General features: G+C 41.6%; 1 protein-coding gene across 2 annotated transcripts in view; it reads left to right on the top strand.

Annotated features, from left to right (window-relative positions):
- Window positions 1-16,632, top strand: part of XPO5 (exportin 5) — a 35,488-nt gene that overhangs the window by 1,850 nt on the left and 17,006 nt on the right. For both annotated transcript variants that reach the window (XM_053382853.1, XM_053382852.1), the window contains exons 2-18: window positions 994-1,115; window positions 2,427-2,499; window positions 4,020-4,157; window positions 4,355-4,537; window positions 4,948-4,974; window positions 5,472-5,657; window positions 6,078-6,154; window positions 6,949-7,048; window positions 8,078-8,161; window positions 8,628-8,753; window positions 9,242-9,332; window positions 9,843-9,971; window positions 10,338-10,453; window positions 12,950-13,105; window positions 13,883-13,924; window positions 14,926-15,015; window positions 16,345-16,544. In XM_053382853.1, the coding sequence (XP_053238828.1) occupies window positions 994-1,115; window positions 2,427-2,499; window positions 4,020-4,157; window positions 4,355-4,537; window positions 4,948-4,974; window positions 5,472-5,657; window positions 6,078-6,154; window positions 6,949-7,048; window positions 8,078-8,161; window positions 8,628-8,753; window positions 9,242-9,332; window positions 9,843-9,971; window positions 10,338-10,453; window positions 12,950-13,105; window positions 13,883-13,924; window positions 14,926-15,015; window positions 16,345-16,544 (1,940 nt within the window). The remainder of the gene's footprint in view (window positions 1-993; window positions 1,116-2,426; window positions 2,500-4,019; window positions 4,158-4,354; window positions 4,538-4,947; window positions 4,975-5,471; window positions 5,658-6,077; window positions 6,155-6,948; window positions 7,049-8,077; window positions 8,162-8,627; window positions 8,754-9,241; window positions 9,333-9,842; window positions 9,972-10,337; window positions 10,454-12,949; window positions 13,106-13,882; window positions 13,925-14,925; window positions 15,016-16,344; window positions 16,545-16,632) is intronic.

The raw sequence follows: 16,632 nt of genomic DNA, 5'->3' as shown, positions 1-16,632 counted from the left end.
TGCTAGGATAGCCCCAGAGAAGCAGGATTTCTGCAAAGGGTGTTAAATCAGGAGGGGAAAGATGTTGGTGGCATAATGGTTGTGGAATGATGAGCAAAGACAGGAGTAGGAAAACGGAATAAAAGAGGCATAAACAGCAGTGAGAGAAACTAGAGAGATAAGAGACTTATATGAGGGAATAGCAGACAGCCTTTAGCGTAATCTCTAGCAACTTGAGGTTGATGCAGAAAGCAATGAATTAATGTATATAGACAATTGAGGAGAAGTGCTCTAACTTGGTGAAGGGAGAATGGTTTTGGTTACAAGCTTTGTGAATTGACACAATAAATGAAATTACCAGAGAGAAGACAGGCAAAATAAAGCTGTAGTGGACGTAATGTAATTGATGTGTGCACAGTTGTCTATGTAGCACAGAACTTATCAGTTCTTACATGGAAAACCCCCCACAAGTATGGGGGAAGGAGGAGTCCACTGAGATTTGTGTGTTTCACATATTAAAATAGAAAGTGAAAAAAGGAGTAGTAAGAACAGCAGTTTTACTGGTTATAAACCCTAAAGGTTGCATTCAAAACCATTATATGCTTCAGATTTTTGACAGTTGGTGCACATTTCAGTACCATATGCTTTGTTGCCTTAGCAAGCCCTTTATATTCTCAAAACAAGTGTGAGGGGATTTCCTTTCTAGGAACAGTTTATTTGAAAACCAGTACTGGCCTTCTCACACATCTTTCTCTGCATTATCTTGGAGGGCGGATATTTTTTGAGCCAGTGTGGTATAATGGGTAGGCTAGAGCTGTGGAGACCCAGGTTCAAACCTTCAGTTATGCATCTCTGCCTAACCTACTTCACAGGGTTATGGTAAGGATAAAAGGTTGGGGAAGAGCCATGTGGGATGCCTGAGCTCATTGGAGGAAAGGCAGGATATAAATGTAATAAATAATTAAATATGAACGTTCTTGTTTGCTTAAAAAAATAATTCTTGCTCTTTTTCAGTTCTGTGAAGAGTTTAAAGAAAAGAGCCCAGTATGTGTTCCCTGTGGACTGAAGTTGGCCGAGATAACACAGACTGCTATTGTCAGACACTTTGGTCTTCAGATTCTGGAGCATGTGGTGAAGTAAGGAAGTGAATGCAAAGCAAGTGGTGTGGCATTGCAACTTTTGAGAGCTTTTTAGCAGAAAATCAGGCGTGCACCTGTCACCATAATTATCTCTGGTTGTTAATACTTCTACAGTTTATATATAGCAAGGGAAACCCAGTGACAAGCTGAATAAGGAATTTATAATCAGTATTTTTTGTGTTAGTTCAGCAACGAGATCACTCCATTGTATGGAGATCCCACTTTTCTCTTTGCTGAGCTGTCTAGAGATTCCACTTCCTCCTCTCTGTTTCTAGCAAACTAACACCACCTTCTCTCTCTCTGTGTGTGTGTGTGTGTGTGTGTGTGTGTGTGTAGTATTGACTCCTGCCTATTTTCTTAGCTGTGCTAGGTAATGTTCATGACTGATTGTTTCCAGAGGGGACTGTGTTGATGACAGAGACTTTAAAAGAAGCCTTTCTGGATCAGATGAAAAGGCCACCTAGTCCAGAGTTCTGTTTCCAACATTGGCCAGCCAGATGATTGTTGAGAAGTCCACAAGCAGAGCTTGTAGCCCTTTCCCACTGTTGCCACCCAGCAACTGGTGTCCAGTACAGTCGTACCTTGGATCCTGAACGCCCTGGAACTCTGACGTTTTGGCTCCTGAACACCGCAAACCCGGAACTGGTTGTTCCGGTTTGTGAATGTTCTTTTGGAATCCGAAAGTCTGATGGGGCTTCCATTGCTTCTGATTGGCTGCAGGAGCTTCCTGCAGCCAATCAGAAGCCGCGATTTCGTTTTCAAACATTTTGGAAGTCAAACGGACTTCTGGAACGGACTTCCGTTCGACTTCCAAGGTGCAACTGTACTGCTTTTTAGCCTGGTGGTCCTATTTAGCTGTTGTGGCTGCTAGCCGTTGAAAATCCTTTCCTCCATGAATTTGTCTAATTCCCTTGTAGAGCCATCTAAATTGGGGGGCATCACCACATCTTGTTCTATAAGTGCATTGTCTGTGTGAAGAATTACCTTTTTGTGCCTAGTTTGAATCTGCTTCCAATCATTGGGTAGCCTCCGATCCAAGTGTTAAGGGAGAAAGAGAAAATACTTTCTCGATCCACTTCTGTCCGTGTTATGCATAGTTTTACAGACATCTACCATGCTTCTCCTCCCTATCTTTTTTCTCTAAACTTAGAGACCCACACACTTCAGCTTTCACTGTGTGTTTTATTGGGCAGGTTCCAGTGGAGTAGTGTGAGACAATTTGAGAACCAAACTTCTCTCTTGCCCTAGCCATGTTAACTATGCTATCAGTGTATTGTAAAGATGATGCCTCTGTGTTTTATTGGGCAGGTTCCGGTGGAACAATATGGGTCGGCTTGAGAAAGTCTTTTTGAAGAACAGCGTTATGGAGCTCATATCCAATGTGAGTCAAGCTGTTCATGAAGTTAAATTTCTGAGTTATTTCTTTTAGTAATAGAATGTACTTCAAGGAAGCGAGTTTGAGGTTCCGCTCCCTCTCCTTTCTTCATTTCAGATCACATGCAGTTTCCATTTTTGCTTGTTAATATCAATATTACTCTAGTGCCCCTTCCTCACTTGTAAATATTTTTTTATCTTATACTTCAGAGAGGGTTGCCAAATCATAAATATATAAAAGAAGCTTAGAATAAACAAACTGTGGGCTTCCCTCTCCCCAGCTGACTCTCACGCCAAAGAAATCTTAATCTCAATTCAAACTTTTGATCTATGTAGCTGGTATATTCAGCAGTATGTTGTTGCAACCTTTTCCCATCACATGCCAGTACTTTAAAGCCAATTAAGGATCCAATTAAATGGAGAACCTCTGCTTCTTAATGGCGGCATAGGAGGGTTTTTTCCAGGGAAAGTGCTTTTGCAATCAGCGCCTCCCCGCCTCCCACATTCCATGCTGGAGCAAAAGCTGGGTACCGAGATGAACTGCAAGTGAAGCCCATTCCCCCCATCCCTGGGGGGAAGTTGCAAGGATGATTTACCCTCTCTCATCCTTGTTTTTCATTCACCGATAATCCCCCGCTGTTATGGGGGCTGTCTCCATTAAGGCACGTGGGACCGGAAGCCACCTCAGTTCCATTCTATCCTTTGCAGTTGTGTCACTGTATTTGACCTGTGAGAAAGAGAGAACCCATAAATCAGCTGTGGAAGGGGGTGCTCATGTTTGTGAGACCTTCAAGTGGGGAATGCAACTTAAGTTGTCCTCCTGGGACAATTCAGTCATATAGCCCCGTTCCACTAAGAAAAAGTTTATCTGACATTATAGAGCAGTGATTCCCTAAATTCCCTTTCCCCAATGTACTGCTTGACAGTTGCTGAGAGTTTTGACAGACCACTTGATGATTTTTCTGCCTTCTGTAACAATTGTAATGTGTTGTACTAGATGCGGCATGATTTTTAATTTCATTGTAATTGCTTCTTTTATTTCTTATATATTGTTTTGTACTGTGTTAGAGTTTGAAATCCATAGCATGCAAATGGTAATGCAGTAAAATACTACGTAAGGAATAGAAGCCCATGAAATACAATAAAAAATCAATATGAGTACTTCATGTGATGGATGTGCCATCTCCCATCTTCGACCACAAGTCCACAGAAATGTCACAAGCCACAATAATGAAGCTACAGACCACAGTTTGGGAACCTCTGTTTTGGAGAATAATTAATAACAAAACTCAAAGCTTACTGATCTGTCTCAGTACAGATTGTCCCTTTCTGATAGATCTATTTTTATTGAAGCAACCGTTACCTTGGCTCATGGAGGCTCCCAAGGTATGATAGGCTAGGATGGGGTGCAAATTTCATGTGAAGTTTGTTTGGTCTGGAATGTGTCTATAGCAAGCTTTTGCTGCGGGGTAGGTATTGGATGATCTAAAATTTCTGTCTTGTAACACTTTAATTTTTCATTTACAGGGTACCCAGAATATTTTAGAAGAAGAAAGTCACATTAAAGATGTTCTCTCTCGCATTGTAGTAGAGATGATTAAGCGTGAATGGCCCCAGCACTGGCCTGACCTGTTAAATGAGCTGGACACTCTCTCCAAACAGGGGGTATGAAATACATCTTACAATCGAATTGCTGCATCTTTTCTGGGCTTAACTTGTAGGATATAATTGTATCAAAGTATACAGACGTAATGCATATGTGCACTCCTCCTGCATTATCCAAATATGTTCTTCAAAGATCACAAGGTTATTCCTGTATTCATTCTGTCTATTTGTGTTTTTTGTTTTGCTTGGGACTCTAGGAGACTCAGACAGAGTTAGTGATGTTCATACTTTTACGACTGGCAGAAGATGTGGTGACCTTCCAGACTCTGCCAGCCCAGCGACGACGTGATATCCAGCAAACTCTCACTCAGAACATGGAGACTATCTTTAGCTTCCTGCTCAACACCTTGCAGCAGAATGTAAACAAATACAGACGCATGGTAAGAGTCTCTTTTCTTTTGGCTTATGATGTAGTCCTAACCCCACTTACCTGGGAGCAAGCCCCATTGAATTCGTTAGGACTTCTGAGACAACATGACTAGGATTGCATGGTTAGGATTGGAGATCCTCATTCTACAATAGCAGCCCTGCTGCTGCTTAAATACTGCAGGTGGAAGAGGTGATATGTAAGCTCTAATCTTGGCAGCAGAAGTTGGCTATTGCAATATACTTGAATCTGTGATCTACCCTTCAAAGTGGAAACAAATGAACTTGAAATGTGGTAGTAGTTGAGCTGTTCAACTTGGTTCATTTAAGAAGAATATAGACGATAATAATGATGGGGTGGGAATTAGTAGTGAGAAGCCATGTACATGTCAGTAGCTCATTCATTCCTTATTCTCTTTTCCAGAAAATGGATGCAACACAGGAATCAAAAGTAAGTGGAGCCAGAACAAAGAGGCACATTCCCCCCCCCCTGCTGTTCATTGTGCTGAGCTAGCAGTCTTTTGCTGAACTGTGGTTGTTCCATATAAGTTAGCAGTTACCTTTGATGGAGTAATTGTGAAGAATATGGAGAAACTTCTCATTTTATTTGTGGCGAGTAATGACAGAGGTAGAAGGAGAACCCATTCATCCTAAACCAATTTTTCCAAACTAACTTTCACAAGCATGCTGGGAAACTTTCATAGAGCTGCGTCAACTTTATTTCTACTTAGTTCCTCTGTATCCATAGGAGAAATAAGTTTCTCATAGTACTTAGTGACTTGCATCAGAACCAAAACTTAGTAAAAAAAAAAGCTGTTTATTTTAACCTTTCCATAGGATCTGCTCTCAGTGATGCCAAAGTATTATTGTTCTTTTTGGAGTGTGTGAAGTAGATTGCAGAATCCAGTATTGACTGTTTATAACCTCTCAATTACTTTCTGTTCACAGGCACAAGCAAGTTGTCGAGTAGGGATAGCAGCACTCAATACTCTGGCCGGCTACATTGACTGGGTGGCTATGAGCCACATCACAGCAGATAACTGCAAGCTGCTAGAGATGCTATGTCTGCTCTTGAATGAGCCAGAACTTCAAGTGGGAGCAGCAGAGTGTCTCTTGATCGTGGTCAGCAGAAAAGTGAGTTTCACTTTTCTGTCCCCTTCGAGGTGGTGTTGTTGTTTTGGTATGAATATATCTATGGATATAATCCAGGAATGAGTAGGGTAAGGCCACAAAGTTATATCTTGTCTACTGAGGATTTTGTCCTGTTCTGCACTGCAATTAATTATTCCTCTTTGATATGAGGGACATGTTGTTCAGGAAGAAGGAATTCTGTAGTATGATACCTGTTGTCTGCCCTTTGAGCACTGGATGAGTTATTGCTCCATTTCCTATCCCACATTAACCTGTAGCAGCATTTGTGCTTTCTATTGGTCACATCTGTAAAGAAAGCTGACATGTAGTATAAGTGGTAACTAATGAACTGGCAGCTGCTAGTTGATGTTGAAGAGCTAATTTCGTATGTTGTGACAAAGATCTCCTTTGTTTTCTGCTCAGGGGAAACTGGATGATCGCAAGCCCTTGATGGTTTTGTTTGGGGATGTTGCCATGCACTACATCTTCTCTGCCGCCCAGTGAGTAATATCCGCTTCTGTGAGCACATGATGACTTCCCAAGGGAAAGACGCTGCTCTTAGTTTTGGCACAAAATAGATTGTGGAGCTCATAAATCTTAGCCAGTGGCTCAAGAGTTGGACGAAGGTACCAGGAGCACACCATAGAATGCCTCCTATTCCGGCCATGATCCGTAAGTCCAGATTGATAGAGAGTGCCCCCAAATCCTCAGGTGGATTTTGGGTGTGCTGAGGAGGATGCAGTGCAAATGAGAGGAAGGAGAAGTCCCATTTTACACAAGCAGAGCCCATTCCTTAAGCAGGACATCACTTTTGGATGTCGCCCACAGCAGTCACCACTTGAGATGGGAGTCACATGTTGCTATTGATCTCAAGGTGATTTTGTTAGAATGATGTGAGTTGGCATTTGCCACATCAGACTAGGCCACTGGATGCTAGGTGTTTCTTTCGCTATGCACAGGTGCTGAAAATTGATGTGATAAAATTACCTTGTGATGATTTCCGCCCATTCCTTTTTGGTGTGGTAATGGCCACACCTTACCTCCTGAAGCATGTTGTCTTGTCAGAAGATCTGGTGCTATAAAACAAGTTCAGTTAAGATAGTTCTTTGCTTCCAGTGTCCTCCTTCGTGTCCTACCCTGCATAAAAATTTGTGATTGATTGAGTTGATACATGTGGTACTTAATCCAGTAAGGTTTCTTGTTAAAGTTTCATACTACTTAAGTTAAATCCATAAACTGATGTTGACAGTATTCCATAGTAATACATGACTTCTGCTTTATTTGTACTTTTCAGGACAGCAGATGGTGAAGGCCTAGTAGAGAAGCACTATGTTTTCTTAAAGAGACTTTGCCAAGTCTTGTGTTCTTTGGGTAGTCAGCTGTATGCATTGGTGGTGAGTTTTCCATCACAAAGCAGGTTTCCAAGACTGTTATTCAGTGACTGTTACATAATCTCATGCCCCAGGTTGAACTGCTCTATACAGTTCCCATCTCTTTCCAGTGCACTTCATAGCTGAGTGGAAATTTGAACCCTGTTCTCCCAGGTCCTAGTTTGACATGCCAACCACTACACCAGAGCTTTCCAAATTGTGTGTCGTGACACATTCGTGTGTTGGCTGCAGTGTGTAGCCATGTCACATGAATGCTCCCTGTGCTCCTCCCGGGGCTGGAAAGGGGTTTGTTTTATCATGGAATTCTACTCAGTATTGATCCAGAGCAGAACTCCAACATATAGTTAGCAGAGTAAAAACTTAAAACACATTGCAGGATTCTCAAAAAATCGTCCAGAGGCAATTGTATTTCATCCAGCAGAGCTTTACTGCTACTGAAGGTAAATAAGCATAAAGGTCACAAATCAAATACATTGGGGATTGGCACTGTCCATAAGATGTCCAGTTGCAGCAGATTTGACTTAAACTTATAATAACTTACAATAAGTCTAAACCTTAACACTATATACAGAACACCACACCAGAAGGAAAGAGAGACAGAAAGAGAGATCCAGGCTCCTTCTGGCCTTACTATTATAGTCATCATGACCTTGACAGAAAAGATAACAGAACCAGTTTAAGCCAGCTGCACTCAGCTTCTCTGAAGGAATAACTGAAACATCATGAACCTTCTGCTTGTTTCTTTCACACAGAGAAGCTTCCAGGACCCTCTTGAATTAATTAGAATAGGAAAGATCTCTACACATCAGATGAACACTCTCTGTACTAAGAAATGCAAATTGACAAGTTTAACCTCCAGTTTAATAGTAAAACTGAATTACTGTGTTGCAAAATAATGCATGTCTGAAAAGTGTGTCACCAACATGAAAAGTTTGGAAAGCTCTGCACTATGCCATACTAGTTTTTCTGCAGCTGCCATGTGGCAGCTTGTCATCTGAATCCACCTTTGAAGTTTGCCTCCCCTCTCAACAGGGCTCTGATTCAGATGTGGAAACACCTGTCAACCTTGGAAAATACCTCGAGTCATTTCTAGCTTTCACAACCCACCCCAGCCAGGTAGGTAAAGGGGAAGGTTTTCCAACCTCTTGTGTATAAAAACAACCATTTGTGCTCTGTGCCTGTGTACTGAAAATGTTTTCGGTGCCTTTCTCAATGGAAGAAAGGCTTTGTTGTCAGCAGCATGGCACTTAACCTTAAACACTTCGTTCTCAGTGCTGATTTGATCTGTTTATGTAATTCAGGATAGTAACTATTGCATACTTGTATCCTTTCCTTCTCTGAAAATCTGTCAAGTGATGTGGCATGCTCTTTCCTGCCATCCAGCATTCATGAAGATCCAGCTTGCAGTAGCAAACGGTGGTGTGTGTGTTGAACAAAAGTTTCAGTTGTTTTGGCATGTGTTTGTTGGAAGTAATTGCTGCTTGGTTTCAGCTGAGCTTGGGAGTATTTACCAGTGCCTAAGCTTGAGAGGATCAGTGTGGATCACTATTGTCATTTGATTGATTCCTTGTTTTTCCCCTAGTTCCTACGCTCTTCCACCCAGATCACATGGGGAGCTCTTTTTCGGCACGAAGTCCTGTCACGTGATCCTCTGTTGTTGGCTATGATTCCAAAATACCTGCGAGCATCTATGACTAATCTTGTGAAGGTATGGTGCCATGAGAGTCTTTAATTCTAGAGTGTTCTTAAGACCTTTGGTTTTCCAAGTGTGGAGCGGCAATCTTGAAATAGTTGGAAGGCTGCTGGTATGCTGGTGGAGGTCTCTGCCATCATCTCCCTTCACTGGATATTTTGATTCAGCCAGAAGGCAGAACAATAACAATTTATGCCCCCTTTCGGTTAGTGAAGATAATGTCCCAAAGGGACAACCTATTCCCCCCTCCATGCTTTTTTATTCTGAAATGACAGCCCCCTAGAAGTCTTGCTGCTTAAACTTATTCTAGATTAAAAACCTAAGTAGATTCCATAAGGCCACTTGCATAGTTATATCCTAGTTGAAATTTGTGTGGCTCAACAAGCTGAGTTCTTGAAAATGTTTTGCTGCAACACACATGAGAATTCTGCCAGCGGGAGAGTTCTGTGAAATTACTATTTTCCCACTCAATCTCTTGAATCTGACACCCCTTCTTTTTGCAGGTGGGGTTTCCTTCCAAGACAGACAGCCCCAGTTGTAAATATTCTCACTTCGACTTTGACAGTGATGAAGACTTTAATTGCTTCTTCAACTGTAAGTTACCTTTGTTCTAGTGAAACCCATCTCTTTGGAGGATAACTTGGAAGTTTCCCCCTATGCTCTTCAGTTTGAATGGCATTAACAGAATCTCAGAATGGGCCATTTGAGAGCAGGAGGAGATACTTCGGTGTGAAAGGTCCCCACATGCCTTCAATCTAAACAGTTTCATGAAAGTATATCAACAATTATTCGCCATGGTAGATAAGTGGGCCCTCTGGCTTCAGAAGCAATATGCCTCTGGATTCTAGTTGCTGGAGCACAATCTATTGCCTTCATGCCCTGATTGTATGCTTCCTTCAGGTGTCTGCATCCCAAATCTTCCTTCATCTGACTTAATGTTCAATTGTTGAAGTGAGCAAGCAGAAGCAGCTGCCACCTGGACACCCCTCGTGGCGATTACTGCTGCCTTTTACATGACTAGATTATTTGAGCTGTAGCAGTAGGTGCCCCTCTAATTTAAAAGCATTTTGAAACCAAGCCTTTCATGTGTAATTTCCTTGGCAGCTTTCCGTGCACAGCAGGGAGAGGTGATAAGGATGGCATGTCGCTTGGACCCTCGAACTGGCTTCCAGATGGCTGGAGAATGGCTGAAATACCAGCTGTCCACTCCGGTTGATATTGGACCCGTGAACTGTAAGTTTCCTTAGTGGGAGGGGAAGTAGGCTTGGTCTCCAGCAGTGGTAGACATTTTGCTTTACCTTTTCCTCACCCAAACAGTTCCTCATTATTTTTTCCAGCCGAGACCTTCCAGCTGGAGGGCAAGGGGTTAGTACCTGATATTGGTTGAAACGCAAACCCTGCTCTTAAATTTGTAAACAAAAAAAAACAGCTTGTAAACAGGCTACCAAACAACTGGATTTGGGCGGGGGGTTCATAGGGCAAGACTTTTGAGAACTTTTTACACTGGTGTAGGAAAGTAAATTCTTGTCCAAAGAGAGAGGCCTGCACTGCTACAAATCTGGAAGTGTTCTAATGCTTTCCTTTTTCTTCCTCTTATAGCTAAAACTGGTGAAGGCCTCTGCTCCATCTTTTCAGTTTCTTTTGTGCAATGGGATGCTATGACCTTTTTCTTGGAGAGTGTCGTTAGCCCGATGTTCCGGTTCATGGAAAAGGACGTATGTAGTCTTGGTGTTTCATTTTTTCCTGCCTCGGCTGGCTTGCTGTGACAACAGTGTCTCTTGAAGAGCATGGAGTGGGGATGCTAACTTGACCACATTGTATTACATTTAAAGTAGCTCATATTATTTGGAAAATAGTAGCTTAAGGAAGTCTTTCAAGCTCTGCTATTTTTATGAAGAGCAAAAGAGCCAATGTGATGTAGTGGTTAGAACAGTGGTTCTCAAACTTTTTCCTCTGGGCTACATTTTCAGAATAAAAAATTGCTGGCACCACATCAACTCTTTTATTAATAAGAAATATATTGGAAAAGAAAAAGAAGCAACTCCTAGCAGCACTTGATTTATAACATAGAGCACAACTACTTTATAACATAATCATGAGACATCCAGAAAGTATACAACAATGCAGCTACATAAGAACTTTAAATGTTTCTTTGATTGCCCTTGAACCTTTCTGCCACACTTGCTATCATCTCCTGCCACACCCTTGGGTTAGAATGTCAGACTGTCTCAGATTGACCTACTTCACAGTATTGTTGCAAGGATAAAATACAGTGGTTCTCTAATGGTTCTCTAATGGTTTAGTTGCCGAACAATTTTTTTTTTTTTAAAAATAATTTTTATTAAGTTTCCATTTACCAAATTAAACATATCATACCAATTAGTCCAAATTGTATCAATACACATCATAAAGTCCAAATGCTTTCCAAATTATAAATTTTTGGGGGGGTACCCATGCTTCGCGATCGGCAGGAGTCCAATCATCTGTATTTCTGCTGCTTTCATGTTTACAATGATGTTTTCAGTCCCATCTTCTCAACTCTTTGTCGTTACTCATTTTCCTTTTCAGTCACCTCCGAGTTCTCTCCACAAGTGGATTGAAAGAAACAGTCTTATTTATATCTCTGTGTGGGCTTTGTAATGCTCTCTCGTAGATCTCTCACAGAAATCCAATAGTCCAGGCGTTCGTTCGAGCAGACATTCGCCATCTTGCCACTCCGATGAAATACAGTCTAAATGTCTGCTCATTAATTTTCCAGACCCGCTGCCTCATAAATTAGTCTCTCCAGGAGGATAACAGCCCTTTCAAATTTACGATCCCAGCCTGATAACCGATCCACGGCTCTTCCTCCCTAAGACCATATATCGTGCAGCAAAGGTCTGCCTGTCCATATCGGGTCACATTTCTTGCTGCGTCACAAAGAGAGCCTCTTTTCTTTCCCAATCTTTCACAGAATAAAACCTTTAATTTATATTGGCTCCCGAACACTGCAAATCCGGAAGTAAATGCTCCGGTTTGCGATCATTTTTCAGAAGCCCAATGTCCAATGCTGCTTCCGGTTGAGTGCAGGAAGCTCCTGCAGCCAATTGGAAGCCACACCTTGGTTTTCAAACGTTTTGGAAGTCGAATGGACTCCAGGAACGGATTAAGTTCAAGAACCAAGGTACCACTGTATGTGGAAAGTGGGGAGTTCCATGTATGCCACCTTGAGGTCTTTGGAGGAAAGGTAGAATGTAAATGTAATAAATGTATAATTATGTGGTTACATTTTTCCTGACATTATTTTGCCATAAAAAGGCTTCCAGCAGTAGAACTTGAACAATAAAACTAAGACTTAATTCACACAATGCTTTTACAGCGTGGTTGCCACTATAAAACGTCTCCCCTGTGCCTATGTTTTGGTTCCTCTGCCTCTGAAACTGGATGGAAGTTCTACCTCAGATGAATATTTCCATTCCCACATCCCCTTCTGTTGGAGCTGCTTTTGTGGGATCAAATGTTGCAGAATATTCATACATTATCAATATAGTGTGTGAATTGAACTTGGTGATGGGCAGTTCTGCAGCCAGTTTAAAAACGAGCAGGAACACGTGTCACTAATTTCAAATGCAGTCATCACAATGTTGATGTTTTGTGATTGTGACTTCTGTCTGACCGGGTAAAGTAATTCTTCTCAAAATGTGTCTTTGCTATTCTGGAAAGTGCTCAGATGGGGGTAGATCCTGTATTAGAACTTGCACAGATCACAAATAGTGAATCCATGAGACTCGCTCTCTACTGTGATGGTAAAAGTTGAACAAGAGACTATAAACGATTCAGTATGCCAGTAGCTGTGCTGATATTGCTAAATGCTTTTGACTTTGTGCAAGTATGTCACCAAAAGCTCTACAGAAAAGGAAATGATAAGTTCCCTGTATATAATGAGCCTAGACAACCACTGGTTCGAACTTCTATCACATCATTGGCTAGTCATTTTTAAATCCCACTCATGGCTTGAAATACCTTTGTGTTAATTTGTTATGCTTTCTGTTGAATAATACTTTTCATATAAACTTGTTAATAGGCTAATGTGGCATTTTTGCAAGTATTATGTTTGTCACATTTCAGCTAAAGATACAGGCAGCCTGCCTTGGATTTGCCTGAGAAAGAAATAGTGACATTCTACAAAGCCAGAGTGCATTGAACATTGTTGAATTCTTCTCTTCTCCTAGGAGATCCCAGTATCCGATGGCATAGAACTGCTACAACTTGTCCTCAGCTATGAAACAAAGGATCCCCTCATCCTGTCCTGTGTCCTTTCTAATGTTTCGGCACTCTTTCCATTTGTCACTTACAGGCCAGAATACCTGCCAGATGTTCTTTCAAAGGCAAGCCCTGTTTTTTATCCTGTTAATATGATGAGGCTTTTAAAAGTGATACCGTGTAGATCCTTACCTGTAAACGTTTCATAGGATAGATCTAGGGAGGCTAAACATTTTTCTCTGATCATTCTAGAGAATGGATGCCCTAGGAGGGACAATTTTTGTTGTTGAGGTGACCCATATCCAGCATGCCAAGTTTTTCTGGTGGACTAAAGAACACCCCCCCAATAATGTGGCTGAATTTTAAAGTTTGTGCATGTGTGTATCAGATATACGTATGTATGTATGTACGTACATATATGTACATATGTGTGTGTGTTTACATCTATTTATATGTGTATATGTATATGTACATTGCAGAGACATACTTAGAAAATATATGGTTGTTTCTTTTAAATATTAGAAGTTCAAGGAGAGATTGTGTTGCTTCTAGTAGCTGGTGAGGTTTGGTACTTGATTCTGTACTACTGCTAGTCTGCCTTCATGCTTACAGGTGACCCCTCAGTTCTCAAAATGGAGAACGCTGAAGAACTGTGATACACTTAATTCCCTGGGTAAAATATGTTTAAGATCTGAACACAGTGCTGGTCTTGTCACTATTAAGGGAAACCTCCTCCTACCTGATGGAATCCTTGTCTTGTGTTGAAATAGAAAAGAGGAAACTTTGCTCTGATAAAGACATTTTCGTGGACTTGGGACAGCTATTCATAGACTAGTGACTGGTATGCAGCACATTCAAAAGCATGAACCATTGATAAGTGGCTTTTGTTCTTGTTCCCATAGCTCTTTGCCTCTGTTACCTTTGAAGTTGTAGAAGAAAGTAAGGTAAGATAATTTTGGCCATACTGCACAATGTATAGGTGCATGGATTAAACTTCCACATAGCAAAGTAGCATGCTTATATGCAATAATGTCACTATAGACTAAAATTATATATATAATTTCTTGGATACCAGTTCTTTCATGGGACTCTTGGGGGAAGTACATTTCAGTACTGACCACACATGTCTTTCACTAGTTCTCTATGGATGCAGTTGACATGGATGTGATTGATAAGCAACTGCATCCATGCCACATAAGCAATGCTTATATGAAGCATTTAAACAGTGTTGGGGGGGCGTGGAGAATCATAACAAAAGGTTGTGTATTCCACAATTCTGAGCAAGTGTTACAGAATCTTACATTAGGTATAGAATTCGGTTTCCTTAGAATATCAGTTTTCACTTTTTAATTTTTTTAAAAAGCAAGTCTTCAGCCCATATGACTGTAAAGGTAGGTTTGAAAATGGGTCAGGAAAGCCAAATAAGATATCAGCAGCAGAATGGTGACTGAGCAACATTTCCAGTTACCTGAGGGTGGGGAAGGGTGTGATTTCAGTGCAGTGCAACTCTTTATCCCTCCTTGTAACTAGCCAAAGCGGAAAATATTGTGCAGATGTTCCTGCATACCTCTCCCACACCTTGGGATTTATGGTCACCAGAGGCTTGCTGTTAAGGGTTCAATCAGCATTAGAAAGTCAGGTGGTCTTGCGATGGGAAGCCTGTGCCTTTAGCCTGCCCAGGGTGGCTTGTTGTGTTGAATTTCGACTGTCCTTTTGACAGGTGCTGAAAACGCTCCTGTTTTAAGAGGGCTTTTGACCTGGGGTGGTAATTTTTTGTTTAATACCTACAAAAAAGCTACTGATCATGCTGTATTTCATGGGGTCGGGCTAGATGACCCCTGCGGTCCCTTCCAACTCTTTTATTCTAAGTATGACCAACAGCTGATTCTGTTAAAGTGTACAGAGCCAAGTGCAATCCTCAAGCTTTATTGACTGATTCTCCTAGGCCCCAAGGACCCGTGCAGTGAAGAATGTGAGAAGACATGCGTGTTCCTCAATAATCAAGATGTGCCGGGATTACCCTCAGCTTGTCCTGGTACTTTATTGAATTTTCTATATGTCATGGAGCTACTTGGTGTGTGTTGTGGGCCGGAGCGGGGTGTGTGTGTGTGTGTATGCTTTCGTTATTCCCCTTGTGGTTTAAAGCTCCTGTGTTTGTTCTACGTGTGGTTGTTAGTGTTTGGTGGCAGTGGCATTGATCATTTGTCATCCACCTTTCATGGACGCTTGAGGTCTTGTCTGTCTGTCTGTCAGTCAGTCAGTCAATCTTGATTGTTTCAACCACGAGGGCCTTCTCAGCAGTGGCGTCCTCCCTGTGGAATGCCCTCCCATCCGATCTCAAGGAGATAACGAACTACAGACCTTTAGAAGACATCTGAAGGCATCCCTGTATCGGGACGTTTTATATTTGACGTTTTACTATGTTTTTATAAATGCTGGAAGGTGCCTAGAGTAGCTGAGGGAACCCAGCCAGATTAGCAGGGTATAAATTAATATTATTAGTCACAGAAGAGAGAAGTATTTGTGGTAGAGGTTGGAAAACATAGGGGTGGAGTATATATAAGATTCAGCATATGGATACAAGAGCTAAGAACCTAAAGCAGCAACTGAATACACCTTCACACATAGTGAGGTCAGAAATACTGGGTGGTTTCCATAGCAAATGTGTAAACACCCCATTCACAATTGTACACGTATTTTTAGGCACTAGTGCATATGCATCTGGGAAACCTAATTGTTTTTCGCTGTTCACTGTTTGGTTCAGGAAATGCTGTGGTTTCTGCAGATGCCATAAGCAACAGGGCACAGCTCAAAGGAGACAACTCCTAGGGGGAAGATCCCTTCCCTCCATAAAATATTAGAGGGGACAGCTCCCCCCAAATTGATGGGCATTGCCATTCAAATAGTGTGTGCCCCCTCCCCAATATTATTTTATTCAAGTTGGCATCCCAGGCACAGCTAATCCGTTTTTTGTTCTGGAATAAGGTTCTATGTGATTAGGAAGTATCCTGGCAATACAATGAGTTACTATTACGTTATTGAATTGTATTAATTGTTTTGATCAATTCATAGCTGTTGTTTGCTTTATTTGCTTTATTTATAGCCATTGCGTTTGATATTATAGTGATTGCAATGTTGGTTGTCTTTTTAATGCTACTGTGATTATTGCGAGCAACTTTGAGCTGAAAATTTGTCGCTGGGAAAGCGGGATACAAATGTTAAATCAAATAATGCATGGCGTTGCCCCGAACAAAAGCAGTCTCCCACCAAATAGTCTGTGTAGGAATTCCGCATGTATTCAAGAAGTCTAGTCTCGTGTGATTCTGTCAGTTGACTGACCTTTGCTTGAATCTGTTTCTTCTAGCCAAACTTTGACATGCTGTATAACCATGTAAAGCAGCTGCTCTCCAATGAGCTACTCCTGACCCAGATGGAGAAGTGTGCTCTCATGGAAGCCCTAGTCCTCGTCAGCAACCAGTTCAAGGACTACCCACGGCAGAAGGTTTTCTTGGAAGAACTCATGTCTCCTGTCACAAACTTGTGGCTGTCTGAAGAAATGAGGAGGTGCAAGGACTTCCTCCGTTCTTTCTCTAATGTAGTACAGTGGGGGCAGGGGGCGGGAATTACAGTGCTAGGCTGTAAGATTTAATAA

This window comes from Podarcis raffonei, chromosome 3 (genome assembly GCF_027172205.1).
Source record: "Podarcis raffonei isolate rPodRaf1 chromosome 3, rPodRaf1.pri, whole genome shotgun sequence".
Lineage (NCBI taxonomy): Eukaryota > Metazoa > Chordata > Lepidosauria > Squamata > Lacertidae > Podarcis > Podarcis raffonei.
Note: the sequence above shows the minus strand (reverse complement) of the source record. Positions and strands in the feature narration are given on the sequence as shown.